Raw genomic sequence first — 17492 nt, 5'->3', positions numbered from 1 at the left:
TTTGTTCAAATCTTCTTTGTAGATGGTCAAAGTCTGTGCATTTGTATAATTAGTTTTTATTATAGTCCATATCAATATTCTCAAATGAAACCAGTTTAATCTGTTTCCTGGCTGATATAATTATAGAGGTTTTTCTTGTTGTGTTATTCCAGATCTTTGTTTTTATACCCTGAACCTATTAAAAATGGGTACAAGGGTATATTGTATTTGTGCGAAAGCCAAATGTATGTAACAGGCAGAAGGAAGCATCTCCGACCCCATAACGTATATTTATATTCTTGATCAGCATAAATAGCCGAGTCGATCTAGCCATGTCCGTCTGTCTGTCCGTCTGTCCGTCCGTCTGTCCGTCCGTCCGTATGAATGAGCCAAGGGATCTCAGAACCTATAAGAGCTAGAGACTTGAAATTTTAGATGTAGGTGCTCCTAGCTCCCGCGCAGATCGAGTATGTTTCCGATAATCGATAACTTACTCCGTTTCCAAACAATCGATAAAAATCGATATCGACATCCTGTTTTTTGAAAAAATTGGGTATATATTATGAGCTGGTCACCAGTAATGTTCAAGAATAGTATATATACATATATCAAGTATCTTTCATTTTACACCTATCGCCACCTCCTCGCTACTACCTCATAGCTACTACCTTATAGCTCACCAAAGTTATATGCAACTGCGCAATTTGATTGGGCAGCAGCTTTAAGAATTTCTGTATACATGTACACACACACATTCATGCTCGTCTGCTTCGCATTCAATCGCATTCTAACAGTATGGTAATTGCGACATATTTCTGTAATGCTATTTATGTTCGTTTTAAGTACTTAATTATTGGTGTGGCTGCTGAGTAAAGGCATAGTAAGTGGTGCGGTCTGTCGCGAGTTCGAGCCCTACCGGGGAAAGTATTTTCCTTTATTTTTTTGTTGGTGTGGCTTTTGAGTAAAGTCAACAGCAGGTAATATGGTCAGTTGCGAGCTCGAACCCTGCCAAGGGAACTTTTTTTTTTAAATTTATTTGGTGTTGTAATTAGAGGGTTCAGGGTATTCCCTAGTCGGGAGCTCCCGACTAGAACCTCTTACTTGTTATCCTTAAGATCTTTTGAATATAATCAGCAATTATGGACTTGCCTATTCCAGGACATATCTACAAAACGTTTAAAATCTAGCTACTATTTCATATGGTATGTCTTCTATAGAAACAATAGGTTGGAAGCTTTGGGTATATTATCTTCGGTTTGTCAAAGATAGCCGTCCTTTTTTTTGTGTATATGTTAATATATTATCGAAATGTTTATTTAAATGATCTACTACGACTTCTATTGTATTGTTATTATAAAGTAATTCGGCTAACACATTTTACTATTTGATAAATATCTACGAATATTGTTTCTTTATTTAAAAAAATTTAAAAAGACATAGTATTGTTATTAAAAGTAATATGCATTTTTTTGGTTACTTTTTAGATAAAAGCGATTTCTTTTTGCCTGGAGATACTGACGAAATAAACGAGTTCTGTAAAAACTGCAAAGAGTCATCTAATATACAAATTTCGGCGCTGGTTCCAAACGTTAAAATTGTTATAGAGTAAGTAAAAAAAAAAAACTGCGCATTCGCGGCACACTGACAGTTACGTTTGACTTTGGTAACTTCATATGCACCTAGATATTCGCTGGCCAACTTACTTCTCTATGCGTCCCAAATGATCGAAGTGCAGTGTTTGTAGTGGCCTCTCCCCCTTGTCTATGAAATACAGATATCCCTCTTGCCCAATTGTTTACTGATAATAATACGACTGATACAGTTAGCAATCAACGTTGATTCCATGCATTTTTTGGTTTGTTTTGGCTGTTGAACAATGACCATCTTCCTGCAACCCTTGAGTCACTGCTCGTTCCATCAGTTTCGGAACAGCAAGCAACTCATTGCCATTGACGATTTTGAACCTTTAAACTTATAGTCTTGGCATGGCTTTGATAAAGTTTTCTTTTTGAGCCCTCTTTATTTAAGCTGTTTACTCTGTCGTCACGAACATATCTATGGACAACGATAACCTGGACGACGTAAGGTTTTGAATGTGAAGGTTCCTTATACCGGATCCACTAGTAAACTTCTCTCGGTATGTCTGCTCTAGCTGTTGTCTGTTTAAACGCTACACAGGTAAGATTAAATTGGATCCCCAACAGATAGTGACTTCTTTAGTACGAAGTATGCGCAGATCCAGTTTGTTTCCGATAATCGATAACTTACTCCGTTTCCCAGCAATCGATAAAAATCGATATCGACATCCTGTATTTTAAGCAAATTGGGTAAATAATAAGACCTAGAGTCCCCAAACATGATATGTTGCTTCTAAAATATTATATATATATTTCAAATATCTTTCATTTTGTATCCATAGTCAAGACACTTGTTGGTGTTCGAACTAAACGGACGTACTCGCGGAATAAAATCGAAAATCGAAATTCGAGTGCACTTCCAAACGGCCAAACGCGGCTTTTGCAATTCCGCACAAAGATTGCAACGCATTTATTATTGTGACCCAATAACAAACAGAAGAAAAGTAATTTTTGCTGACAAAGTAATTTTTTTTTAGTGAGCAAATCCTCTTCGCTGCCTTGCTGACATGCACCCAGCAAGTGGCAATGCCAATAGAGGTGTGCCCACATACAGGGCCATCATAAAGAAACTGGAAGAACAAAAAATCCAATTCTATTCATATCGGATGCAGGAGGAGAAGCACTACCGCCTAGTCATCAAAGGCCTTCACCACTCCACACTCAACCGAGAGCTCATCGACGACCTGCAGTGCCAGGGCCATACCGCTCTCCATGTACACAATCCGAACCGCAAAGCCACCAAGGAACATTCACTTTATTAACTTGAAGCCGGCGGCCAACAACAAGGAGGCTCTTACCATCAGGAAGCTGTGCAGGCAGGTGGTCGAGGTGGAGACTGCACGAAGAAACCAGGACGTGCTGCAATGCCATAGATGTCAGGCGTACGGGCACACAGCCACGTACTGTAGAAAGCAATACAAATGCGTTAAATGCGGGCTCAATCATCGCAATGCCGATTGCATACGGCTCGACTCAGTTCCGGCAACATGCGCCCACTGCGGTGGTAAGCACCCTGCTAACTATAAAGTCTGCGAGTGGTTCACCGAATATACAAAGCGTGCGGGAGCCCCAAAGTTCGCCAAAATGAAAAATCTTCCACCTACTCAAGCGAACCGAAGCCGCAGCAATAAAGTTTATGGGCCTACATCTGTTGACTTTCCCCGTACACCACCCACCGTACCACCGTACCACAAGTAAAAGGGCTTTCAGCAAAGAGAGCAATGTACCCAGCGCTAGCCAGCGAGAAGGACCAGCGCAAGCTAGGCTACATAGATTGCTGAGGGAATGGCAACAGAAGGCTGACTGCGCGAGAAGAGCAACAGCAGACATCTGGAAATGGGGAAGGTCTTTCTTCTGCCATCAAGGACATGAGCCGAGCTATCGAGAGGATGGCAGAAATGCAACATCAGGTTTTTGGTATACAACAGCAAATCCTTACCCCTTACCGTTTTGATCGCCTTGCTATGCAAATGAACACACTACTGAAGGTGTTAATCTGGAATGCCAATGGCATTTCAGGTAAAGTACAAAAACACGATATTGGAATAATTCTGCTGTCAGAAACTAGACCCACCGCTCCTACATTCCCCAGAATCATGGCTTTGAGGCGTACCCTGTACACTGGACTCAAAATCGCTCAGCTAGTGGCGGCTGAGCACTTCCCGCAATTGAACATTGCAAATGGTGCTTACCAATATTCGACTGTGAAAGTCTCCATTGATGCTGGTAGCGTGGACTTTGGAGCAGTCTATTGCAGGCCAAATGAGCAGACGTTGACTGTTGTCTTCAACGTCTTACTCAACTCGGCTGGAAGCAGATATCTAGTGTGAAGCGACTGGAATGCACATTACTGGCTGTGGGGCGTAAATAGCAGCAATGCGCGCGGCCTTCAACTATGTAACAGCCTAGCGCATCGTCAAACGAAGGTACTGGCCACAGGTTCTCCCTCAAGGTACCTGTACGACAGCAGAGGCACTCCGTCTTGCATAAACATCGCCATCTAACAGGGAATCCTGACCACCTCCTCTTAATCGCTGATGTCAACCTGTTAATGCCGATGCTGATCAACGCACGCACTGATCTCGGTGTCTTCCAGAGACAACACCGAACACCGAAATCAGCACTCGACTGGATGCTGAGGACGCCATTGAGCTGCTCAACGCTAAGACTCGCGCATCAGCAGCCGAAACTAGCCCCCCACCAGTTGCCAGGCTGGACAGTGCTAGCAACGGACTGCCCGCGGATATAGCCAACCTGCTCAGGATCAAGAGGCGGTGTAGGCGCAAGTTCCAGGTGACTCAGCATCTGTGGGACAAGGCGGAGTGGCGAAAAGCGGAGCGGTAACTCAAGGAGGCCTTTTGTAGACGCAAAGAAGCATCCTTCTCCAGAAGGTTGGAGAGCGTAGACTATTCCCAGACTCAGGATACTCGCTCTGGCGCAACTAAAAACCTGAAGCGCCAACCCTGGAGAACTGTTCCCCTTCTTCGCCACAATGGAATATACTGCCTTACAGACAAAGAGTAAGCCGATACCTTTGCCAGCCATCTGGAGGAACGGTTCTCACCTTTCGATTTAGCCTCCTCAGAAGAGCTCGATGAGACTAACAGAGCGTTGGAGACTCCGCTTCAGATGTCACCACGTATCTGTCCCATCCGTGTGGAGGAGGTAATCAACGTCGTCAAAGCCCCTCCCAGGGCTAAAGCACCGGGCCACGATGAAATATGCCATCTCGTTTCCACTTGAACGCAATTCCTGTCTCTCCGTGTCTTGTATTTTCTCTTTCGTACTATTTACCGCCGTTTTCTTCATATTGCGCGTCTTTTTCTGTATGTACTAGAGTACAAGAATAACAGTAACGCTGTTGCGCGACTTCGAATTTCACAACTTTTCAACTAATTTACGCCATTATCGTTTTTTTGTTTTAAACCGCGTGTTTGCTGCTATGCTCATTTTTCAACTTAATGTTTCTAGCCACTTGTAACAACTTTACAACTTTCAAGCAGTATTTAACAATTTCAGCAATTTTTACGAGATCCTGCTCTTGCGCCAGCTAACATTTGTTCGAAAATTCACCTTGAACTCTGTATTTGACACTTACGAGCCCTAAATGAAAGATTTACAATAATAATATGTATGCTAGATTTGCCGACCCTTCCTTTTATTTGTTTAGCTGGCTCGAGCTCCGGGGTTTTTATTCAAAACAAAACGGAAAAACAACGCAGTTATGTTTAAATTATCACCGATATATTTCGGCTGCACTTCGGCAACCGTCACAAGTTAGAGTTCAAAGACAGAGTGAACAACGCCATTATCAGGGAAGACGAAATATTAGTATCTTTGGACGTAGTATCCTTGTTTACCAGTATACCAATGGAATTGGTACTGGACAAAATAAGTCAAAAATGGAGGTAATTAGAGGAACACACAACTATACCCAAACTATTATTTATGGATATAGTTAAATTATTTATTCAAGAAACAGTTATTTAAAATATGACAGAATATACACACATTTCAAAGGAGTGCCAATGTGATCACCGGTCTCTCCAGCAATAGCCATACTAATGAAAGAACTTTTGGATAACATTACTGATAAATTGACAACGAAACCAAAACTTTTGACAAGGTATGTGGATGAGCAGAAGTACAAAATTCTAAAAGACTTGAACTCGTTTCACAAACACATCAAATACACAGTGGAACTAGAACAAGCCGGAAAGATACCATACTTAGACGCATTGGTAAACAGAGAGGACAACTCACTCAAAATTAAGTGGTATAAGAAAACCATAGCCTCTGACGAATACTAAACTTTAACTCTAGGCACCCAAAAAGTATATTCAGAAATATAGCAGCTGTATGAAAAACATGACAAACATATCGGACACAATATACTACAAAAAATTGAACACGAAATTGAAAAACCATAAATGACCATAAATGATTTCCCGAATAATGTAATTAGAACATTATTCAAAAGACAACAAATCAGAACGAAAAATCCAACAGAATTTACCAAACTATACAAATTTCTAACATATTTACCACGATAATCAGAACGCCTCACAAACAACAAACAAGAAATAAAAAAAGCCCAAAAGCGCAAAGCGAAAATACCAATGATGGACAAAAGTAACGTCATTTGCAAAATACCATGTGGCGGGGATAACCACAATATTTGCAAGAGCGCATACATCGGCACAACAGAATCTAAGCTAAGAGCAAGACAACACAAATCAGACTTCAAAATTAGACATGCAAATAATAAACAAACAAGTAACAGGTTCTAGTCGGGAGCTCCCGAAATTCTTGAATCTTCGCTAGCTGTCCCATCCAATTGAGCAGTTACATATAACTTTGATTTTTTCTTAACCGATCTTTATGAAATTTTCTACAGTATATCTTATTGTACCATAGAATATTTGTGTATTCTGGAAAAGTCAATTGCATTTCAATTGTGGCTTAGATTGGTTGGTAATATCAGTTGGGTTAGTAACTTGATTTATAGCTCTGCGGTGTTAGCGGGAAGGTGGCGATAGGTATAAAATGAAAGATACTTGCTATATATATAATATTCTAGAAGCATCATATCATGTTTGGTGACTTTAGCTTTTATTATTTACCCAATTTGCTCAATAAACAGGATGTCGATATCGATTTTTATCGATTGCTTGAAAACGGAGTAAGTTATCGATTATCGGAAACGCGTCAGACGCGTGCCAAAATAGAGATTTTCTTTTGCACCCATGATCTGCCCATTCACACACATTTGTGTGTGTGTTGAAAATCAGAAATCCCAAAATATAGTCAAATTTGCATCGGACAGGCAGGCAGGCACCAACAGGCACAACAACTTTTTTTTTGTGCCCATTTTGCTTCTACGGCACGTCCCATCTATATGCTGTTTGGTTAGTGGTAGTGTGATGGCTATCGCAGGCTACAGACTAAATCGATTACTGCTTTTTGTGAGCACATTTGAAGAGAGAGTGTTGGGAAATATTCACTCTCCTACCACCACGATTTAGTATACATATCGAAATGCGCGCGCTACTTAGTTTATTATTATAATAACATATATAATAACATTAATCTAGTACATTAGCAGCATTAAACATGATTAAACCCATGTAACTATAATAAATGTTTACGAAATAAAATTCTCAAATTGCGCGCGCAGATTTTTAGTAACAGTGTTGAAAAGTTCCACTTCGTGGTCGTCGACTACTTGCGTGAAGAAAATAAGGTGTACAAACACACATATGTATGTAAATTATTATAATGTATATACGTATGTGTATATGCACTGGTTAGGCGTAACCTAAACTAACCTGAAATAGCTCGCACTACGCACCTGCCAAGATTACTAAGGCTTTAACCAAAAAAAAAGCATTTTCTTGACTTATTTCCGTTTTTAATGGGTGAAGCAATAAAACTAACATCATTAGAAAAAAAATAGTCAAAAAAATTCTTTCTCCCCATTGGAATTGAACTTGCGCCCGCGACCAACTGCTTCCCGTGGGTTTTTACCTTGCAGCCATACCGAAAGTTGCTACTAATTAAAAAAAACTGAACTAAAATAGGACCTCATATGTACATAAAGCATACGATGCAATCGCAATTGTAATTCTTTTTGGATTGTATGTATTAGTGCACATGCATACAGAAATTCTAGCACTTTGTGCCAGCTGCCGCTAACTCGTGGCCTGCCAAAATATATGTACTTAAACATATAACCAAATGGCTTCTTTAAAAACTTCTACATATGTATCTTAACCGATCTTGATGAAATTTTCTACAGTGGGGCGGTAGCGGGGAGGTGGCGATAGGTATAAAATGAATGATATTTGACATATATATAATATTCTAGAAGCAACATATCATGTTTAAAAAACAAGATGTGGATATCAATTTTTATCGATTGCTTGAAAACGGAGTAAGTTATCGATTATCGGAAGCAATCTCGATCTGCGCAGGCACTAGGAGCACCTACATTTAAATTCAAGTAATAATTTCAAGTCTTTACCTCTTATAGGTTCTGAGATCCTTGCGATCATACATACGGACGGACGGACGGACGGACAGACAGACGGAAAGACAGGCGGACATGGCTAGATCAACTCGGCTAGTGATGCTGATCAAGAATATATATACTTTATGAGGACGGAGATGCTTCCTTCTACCTGTTACATACATTTGGATTTTGCACAAATTCAATAAACCCTTTTTACCCATTTTTAATGCGTGCAGGGTCAAATAAAATTCCCTTCGCAGGGCTCGAACACGCAACTGACCGCATTATTTGCTGATGACTCTACTTAACAGCCATACCAGCTTTAAAAAAAATATAGTTTCCCCGGTAGGGCTTAAACTCGCGACAGACCGAAACACTTGCTATGCCTCTACTCAACAGCCACACCAATAATAAAGTGTTATTGAGAAAAAACGAATTAAAATGGCAGCACTGAAAAGAATCGCAATTGCAATGCTGTTGGTATATGTAACTCGAATAATAGAGAAATTCTTGGACTTTGCACCCCACCCAATTGCGCAGTAATACATAACTTTGGATTTTTCTTAACCGATCATAATGAAATTTTCTACAGTATATCTTATTGTACCATAGAATATTTGTGTATTCTTAAAAAGTCAATTGCATTAAAATTGTGGCTTAGATTGGTTGTCATTATTAGTTGGGTTATTAACTTGATAGGTATAAAATGAGAGATACTTGATATATATATAGTATTCTAGAAACAACATATCAAGTTTGGTTACTCTATCTTTCAATTACCCAATTTGCTCAAAAAACAGAATGTCGATATTGATTTTTATCGATTGCTTGGAAACGGAGTAAGTTATCGATTATCGAAAACAAACTCGATCTGCGCGGGAACTAAGAGCACCTACATCTAAAATTTCTCTACCTCTTATAGGTTCTGAGATTCTTGCGTTCATACATACGGACAGAAGGACAGATGGACGGACGGACGGACAGACAGACGGACATGGCTAGATCGACTCGGCTATTGATGCTGATGAAGAATATATATACTTTATGGGGTTGAGTTCAGGGTATAAAAAAACTGTTCCCTCGATAGGATCTCAGAACTTATAAGAGCTAGAGACTTGAAATTTTCGCTGTAGATCCTCTTAGTCAATGCGCACTACGAGTTTGTTGCCGATAATCGTTTACTACTCCGTTTCCAAGCAATCGATAAAAATCGAAAACCTGTTTATTTTAGTAAATTGGGTAATTAATAGCTACAGTCACCAAACTTGATATGTTGAGTCTGTAGAAAATTTCATTAAGATCGGTTAAGAAACACAAAAGCAGCTTACGCAAATTGCAAGAATTTCTGTATACATATACGCACATACATTCATACGCGTCTGTTTCGAATTCTATCAATAGCATTGCAATTGCAATTGTTTTCTGTGTTGCTATTATAAACGTTTTTTTTTCTTTTTTCTCAATAAGGTTCCAATAAGCGTAAAATGGTTAAAAGTCACTACGAAGCAATAAATTAAATACATTTGAATTATCTACCAATTTAAATTACATTTTTAAATCAATTGTCATTTTAAGAATATACGAATATTCTATAGCACAAGCAACTATACTGAAAATTTGGTCAAAATCGGTTAAGAAACACAAAGAAAACGTGTTTTGGATGGCGTCGTGCTTGCGGCAGCTAGGGGAAGTTGCAAGAATTTCTATACACACAAATTCATACGCGTCTTTATTGAATTTTATCGAAAACGCATGTACACACACACACCTACGCGTCTTTATGGCAATTTCGGTTGTATTTTCTATGCTGATATTTTAATCCGTTTTTTTTCCTCTTTTATACTCAATTCTTGGTGTGGCTGTTAAGTAAAGGCCTCGAGACCTATCGACGGAACAGTTTTTTTATACCCTGAACTCAACCCCATAAAGTATATATATTCTTCATCAGCATCAATAGCCGAGTCGATCTAGCCATGTCCGTCTGTCTGTCCGTCCGTCCGTCCATCTGTCCTTCTGTCCGTATGTATGAACGCAAGAATCTCAGAACCTATAAGAGGTAGAGAAATTTTAGATGTAGGTGCTCTTAGTTCCCGCGCAGATCGAGTTTGTTTCCGATAATCGATTACTTACTCCGTTTCCAAGCAATCGATAAAAATCTATATCGATATCCTGTTTTTTGGGCAATTTTGGTAAATAATAAGAGCTAGAGTCACTAAACTTGACATATAGCTTCTAAAATAGAATATATATATGCATTTGATGTTGGAAGAGGAGGGTTCAGGGTATCCCCTAGTCGGGAGCTCCCAACTAGAACCTCTTACTTGTTTATATATATGGTCTTGGAATAAGAGGGTACAGGGTGTTCCCTAGTCGGGAGCTCCCGACTAGAACCTCTTACTTGTCTTAATGTATTTTTATTACTGCTGAAGAAAACGAGCCCGTAGCTCGAGCTACATTTGGTGTTGGTAGAAGAGGGTCCAGGGTATTCCCTAGTCGGGAGCTCCCGACTAGAGCCTATTATTTTTTCGATGAATTTGCTATGGAATTGCACTTTATTTGTTTAATTTTTAAGTAAGTAGCTTAGGCACTACAATGAATTCAAAAAGTCCAATGCACCGAAATAAATATTTTGTTTTTATTATTAACAAAGTAATGCATTTCCATGTCCATGTGTAAACTCAATCTTCGCAGACTGTACATATATTGATCAGCATCAATTGCCGAGACGATCTTACCATGTGCGTGTCGTATGTATTTCCGTTTGTCTGTCCATACTTATGAACCAACTGACGGAAAGATCTCTGTCAGTTAAATGTTTTAAAATAACTGTTTCTACCACCCACTAGAAGAAGTAAATTATTTTTTGTAAGAGTGATCTTGCTTACTGAAAAACAAATATTTTTCTTTCATTTCTGCTACCCTGTTCTTATTTTAGAGAGAACAAAATACTCCATATTTGGTCTGGTATCTATAACAGTTTTCGCTTTTTACCGATCAACAGAAAATAGAAATACTCCTAGAAAAAAAAAAAAAACACAGTAAGAATCCTATTTTTCTTGAACACATGTCAGCGAGAATCATGTTCAAAATAAATGGAGAGAGTTACTTACGATCACTATTATAAAAGCGTCCAACTCCGAGATCCAGAGATAACAGCTTGACTAGAGCGATACAATTTGGTATGCTTACACAATATTTAAGAATATTTCATTTTTCGGGTATCTCCTTCCGTTCCCCCCTAATTGTAAAAAGCTCATTTGTACAGCACAGTCTTGGAACTTTGGAATATTAAATAACATTTTGATGTCCTAAAAATTCCATAAAAATAAGACAACATCGTTGAAGAATTTCATTAATGCATTTGTTTAGTGTTTGTGCTGAGGAATATAATATACTTGTTTTATTTTTGTTAAAAAATAACGGAACAATTATATTGGTAGGTAGGTAGGTATTTCTACTCGCGGGACGCATAAAATGGTGCAGTGAAGCTTTGAAATGACCATGCCCAATCAACAATTTGAGAAAAAAGTCAACGTATCTATACCGCCGGAGTATCCTTATGTTAAAGATAATAAGATAGTTTATTCTACCATATCGCGCGCATCCCATATAGCTTGCCATTGCTCTATAGTGTTTTCCTCCTCATGCCTGCCGCACTGTGCGATACTGTGCGCAGGAATGCTAGGAGCAGACATTATATGCCGCCTTGCTCTTCGGCTGCAGAATTTAACATCGACTGGGGAAACCCAGAGGGTTGATATGTATAGAATTGTTGCAGTTACCACACCAGAAATTATCATTCATCATTCGGCTAATAGCTGTTCTAACCAATAAACAATAAAACAATCAAGTCTGCGTGCTGTTGGTAAATCAGCCTGTAATCTATCAACTTTTCTTGTGTAAGTGTAGGTATAGAATGAACCTATGTTTTACCGACATGCTCATTTCATAATTAATAAATTAATTAATTAATTAATGTTTGGTGTTTTTTATACCTTGAACCCATTAAAAAAGTATATAGTGTAAAGTATATATATTCTTGATCAGCACCAATAGCCGGGTCGATCTAGCCATGTCCGTCTGTCTGTCAGTCCGTCATTCGGAGTATTCTTTTTCTTGTATACTATGACTGCGCCCCTCGGTCTGTTAGGCGGGAGGTGTGGGATATAGGACGTTGCTTCGGAATTAGCGTGGAATTATTATACTCTGAACACATTGAAAATGGTAAAATAAGTATAAGACAGGCAGAAGGAAATGTCTCCGTCCCTGTAAAGTATATTTACTCTTGCTCAGCATTGGCAGGCGACTCGATCTATCCATGTTCGTCAGCGGTTTTTTCATTAGATAAAAGATCACAGACTTTAAATTTTAAAAGCAATTATTCATATGCCCCATGCTTCAAATCATTGATAGCTTGCCCCGTGTACATGCTTTTTATACCCTGAACCCATTGAAAATGGGTAAAAAGGGTGTTATGTATTTGTGCAAAATGTAAATGTATGTAACAGGCAGCATCAATAGCCGAGTCGATCTAGCCATGTCCGTCTGTCCCCGTCCGTCCGTCCGTCCGTCCGTATGTATGAACGCAAGGATAGCAGAACCTTTAAGGGCTAGAGACTTGAAATCTTAGCTGTAGTTCCTCCTAGTGCCTGCGCAGATCCAGTTTGTTTCCGATAATCGATAACTTACTCCGTTTCCAAGCAATCGATAAAAATCGATATCGACATCCTGCTTATTGAGCAAATTGGGTAAATAATAAGAGCTAGTCACCAAACATGATCTGTTGCTTCTAGAATATTATATATATATCAATTATCTTTCATTTTATACCTATCGCCACCTCCTCGCTACCACCGCAGAGCTACGAATCGAGTTAATAACCAAACCTATATTGCCCACCAATTTAAGACACAATTTTAATGCAATTGAATTTTTGAGAATACACAAATATTCTATAGTACAATACTGTATGAAACAGTACTGTAGAAAGAAAATTTCATTAAGGTCGGTTAAGAAAAACCAAAAGTTATGTTTTACTACGCGATTGGATGGGGCAGCATGCTAAAATTCCAAGAATTTCTGTATACATGTACACAGACACATTCATGCGCGTCTGCTTCGAATTCTATCAACAGCATTGCAGTTGCGATTGTTTTCTGTGGCCATACATACTGCTATATACCCTTTATTTGTTTTCTGTCCGTGAGTTTTTGAGCATCTAATGTTGTATGGTCCTGCATACCTATATTTAAGAACGGAAGGGATTCTGTTCTATATTTTGGGAGATTTCCCATTATTTGTTCCACTGTGTGCTGCTATTTTCCTATTTTTCTTGAACACATGTCACCGAGAATCATGTTCAAAATAAATGGAGAGAGTTACTTACGATCACTATTATAAAAGCGTCCAACTCCGAGATCCAGAGATAACAGCTTGACTAGAGCGATACAATTTGGTATGCTTACACAATATTTAAGAATATTTCATTTTTCGGGTATCTTCTTCCGTTCCCCCCTAATTGTAAAAAGCTCATTTGTACAGCACAGTCTTGGAACTTTGGAATATTAAAAACAATTTGATGTCCTAAAAATTCCATAAAAATAAGACAACATCGTTGAAGAATTTCATTAATGCATTTGTTTAGTGTTTGTGCTGAGGAATATAATATACTTGTTTTATTTTTGTTAAAAAATAACGGAACAATTATATTGGTAGGTAGGTAGGTATTTCTACTCGCGGGACGCATAAAATGGTGCAGTGTCGATAAAAAGTCAACGTATCTATACCGCCGGAGTATCCTTATGTTAAAGATAATAAGATAGTTTATTCTACCATATCGCGCGCATCCCATATAGCTTGCCATTGCTCTATAGTGTTTTCCTCCTCATGCCTGCCGCACTGTGCGATACTGTGCGCAGGAATGCTAGGAGCAGACATTATATGCCGCCTTGCTCTTCGGCTGCAGAATTTAACATCGACTGGGGAAACCCAGAGGGTTGATATGTATAGAATTGTTGCAGTTACCACACCAGAAATTATCATTCATCATTCGGCTAATAGCTGTTCTAACCAATAAACAATAAAACAATCAAGTCTGCGTGCTGTTGGTAAATCAGCCTGTAATCTATCAACTTTTCTTGTGTAAGTGTTTTTGAATGAACCTATGTTTTACCGACATGCTCATTTCATAATTAATAAATTAATTAATTAATTAATGTTTGGTGTTTTTTATACCTTGAACCCATTAAAAAAGTATATAGTGTAAAGTATATATATTCTTGATCAGCACCAATAGCCGGGTCGATCTAGCCATGTCCGTCTGTCTGTCAGTCCGTCATTCGGAGTATTCTTTTTCTTGTATACTATGACTGCGCCCCTCGGTCTGTTAGGCGGGAGGTGTGGGATATAGGACGTTGCTTCGGAATTAGCGTGGAATTATTATACTCTGAACACATTGAAAATGGTAAAATAAGTATAAGACAGGCAGAAGGAAATGTCTCCGTCCCTGTAAAGTATATTTACTCTTGCTCAGCATTGGCAGGCGACTCGATCTATCCATGTTCGTCAGCGGTTTTTTCATTAGATAAAAGATCACAGACTTTAAATTTTAAAAGCAATTATTCATATGCCCCATGCTTCAAATCATTGATAGCCTGCCCCGTGTACATGCTTTTTATACCCTGAACCCATTGAAAATGGGTGAAAAGGGTGTTATGTATTTGTGCAAAATGTAAATGTATGTAACAGGCAGCATCAATAGCCGAGTCGATCTAGCCATGTCCGTCTGTCTGTCTGTCCGTCCGTCCGTATGTATGAACGCAAGGATAGCAGAACCTTTAAGGGCTAGAGACTTGAAATCTTAGCTGTAGTTCCTCCTAGTGCCTGCGCAGATCCAGTTTGTTTCCGATAATCGATAACTTACTCCGTTTCCAAGCAATCGATAAAAATCGATATCGACATCCTGCTTATTGAGCAAATTGGGTAAATAATAAGAGCTAGAGTCACCAAACATGATCTGTTGCTTCTAGAATATTATATATATATCAATTATCTTTCATTTTATACCTATCGCCACCTCCTCGCTACCACCGCAGAGCTACGAATCGAGTTAATAACCAAACCTATATTGCCCACCAATATAAGACACAATTTTAATGCAATTGAATTTTTGAGAATACACAAATATTCTATGGTACAATACTGTATGAAACAGTACTGTAGAAAGAAAATTTCATTAAGGTCGGTTAAGAAAAACCAAAAGTTATGTTTTACTACGCGATTGGATGGGGCAGCATGCTAAAATTCCAAGAATTTCTGTATACATGTACACAGACACATTCATGCGCGTCTGCTTCGAATTCTATCAACAGCATTGCAGTTGCGATTGTTTTCTGTGGCCATACATACTGCTATATACCCTTTATTTGTTTTCTGTCCGTGAGTTTTTGAGCATCTAATGTTGTATGGTCCTGCATACCTATATTTAAGAACGGAAGGGATTCTGTTCTATATTTTGGGAGATTTCCCATTATTTGTTCCACTGTGTGTTGCCTGTATCTAGTACATTTAACACATTCTTTTAGATGTTTTTTTAATAAGTTTTTATTATCTTTTATATATTATTTATGTAAGTAAGAATAGCTTTGACTTAAATATTGTATAATCCTACTTCCGAAGTTTAATAATATTGTACTGACTATTATCATATCTTCGATCATCTGTTCGTTTGGCCAATTTTCTTTATTTATTTATTTGTTCATTTGGTGATGGTCGAAAGAATGAGTGTCTTCCTCAATATTCAATAGATTATACAATAAATAATGGAATTATATGCCAAAAGCCTAGTTAAAGAATACAATTTTCTAAAAAGCATCACCGGCCGATGGAGGTGTTTTATTTGCCAGTCCGGCCAGCTGTGCCCCTTTTCACAGCTAATTTTGTCAGTGACGCTATTAGAGCCTACATCTAAGCAGAAGGTTGTAAGTAGGAAAAAGGAGTTCTCAAGTAAAATTAAAAATAATCTTAATTTGCTCTATTAATTAAGAAAATACAACAAATAGGAAAATAGAAAGAAAGAAGATTGTTAATAAAGAAAAGATATGTAAGAGTGTTAAGTAGATAGATCAAAGAGAAAAGTAATGGGAAATCACCGACCGGTGGGTAAAAATTTACAGCCCGTCCGGAAAGCTATGCCCCTGCTCGTAGCTGGGAATGGTCAGTAACTTCCCGAAGGTATCCTGAAAGCAACGATTTTATTAGGTGTAGAGAACGTTCGGTAGAGAAACGTGATGCAAACTATTATAATTTGTGCATAGCGTAGTCTGTTGTGCACGTAGATAGGAATAAGGGGCGAAAATTTCTGGTTGGTCTAGCCGGAACAGAGAATTGAAGACGCCCTAGCAGAAAAGGAGAATCTATGTCGCCAATAATCAACTTGTGTAGAAGGACAACACCGAGAACTGTCAAACGGTTGGTTAACGACGGAAGGTTAAGAAGAACCAGCCTGCTGAAGTAGAATGGCAGCCGAAGATTAGGGTCCCAATTTAAACCTCGTAAGGCAAAAAGCAGAAATTTTTTTCTGAACAGATTCAATACGATCCTGGCTATTGTTATACTGTGGAGACCAGATTCAAGAACAGTGTTCGAGGATAGGGCGAACAAAAGAGATGTACAGAAGTTTCGTTATAAAAGAATCGTTAAACTCTTTAGACCATCGTTTAATCAATCCAAGTACACCTTTTGCCTCATTAACGGTGGTATCTATGTGAAGATTGAAACATAGTTTAGAATAAAAAATAACGCCTAGATCTTTAACTGTTAGTATACGTTGCAAAGGGATATTGTCGATTGTATAACTAACAAGATAAGGTGTAGTACGATTAAATGTCATAAACATACATTATGAACAATTCAGATGCAATTGATTGGTCGAACACCAAAGTTGCATAGCGGCCAAACAGTCTTGTAGACGAAAATGATGTAGGGGATTAGTGTATGATAGAAAAAGTTTGACATCGTCCGCATACATGAGTACACGGGCATGTGATATAACAGAGGGGAGATCATTTATAAAAAGAGTAAAGAGTAAAGGTCCAAGATGATTACCTTGAGGAACACCAGAAGTAACGTGAACCTGTTTAGAGGTAGTCAGCCTCAGCATTACTCTTTGGCTCCTCCCTTTTAAATAAGAATTAATCCAAAGCAAGAGACGGAGGGAAACCTATTCGGTCAAGTTTAAAAAGTAAAATGTCATGGTGCACAGAGTCAAACGCCTTACTGAAGTCAGTGTAAATGACATCAGTTTGCATTTTCGAAAGGAAAACATCATTTACCAATCATCTCTGCAGATTGGTCGTAGTTGACCG

The 17492-nt window shown here is 38.5% G+C and overlaps 1 protein-coding gene across 6 annotated transcripts in view; it reads left to right on the top strand.

The window, feature by feature from the left end:
• Nucleotides 1-17492, top strand: part of LOC115760348 (autophagy-related protein 2 homolog B) — a 282487-nt gene that overhangs the window by 92629 nt on the left and 172366 nt on the right. For all 6 annotated transcript variants that reach the window (XR_004017603.1, XM_030701631.1, XM_030701630.1 and 3 more), the window contains one exon: nucleotides 1464-1584. Coding sequence is in view for 5 of the 6 variants with exons in the window: in XM_030701631.1 (XP_030557491.1) it covers nucleotides 1464-1584 (121 nt within the window). In the remaining variant the exon portion in view is untranslated. The remainder of the gene's footprint in view (nucleotides 1-1463; nucleotides 1585-17492) is intronic.

Source organism: Drosophila novamexicana, unplaced genomic scaffold (genome assembly GCF_003285875.2).
Source record: "Drosophila novamexicana strain 15010-1031.04,08,12 unplaced genomic scaffold, DnovRS2.1 tig00000434-arrow-pilon, whole genome shotgun sequence".
Lineage (NCBI taxonomy): Eukaryota > Metazoa > Arthropoda > Insecta > Diptera > Drosophilidae > Drosophila > Drosophila novamexicana.
This window is presented reverse-complemented; position numbering and strand designations above follow the sequence as displayed.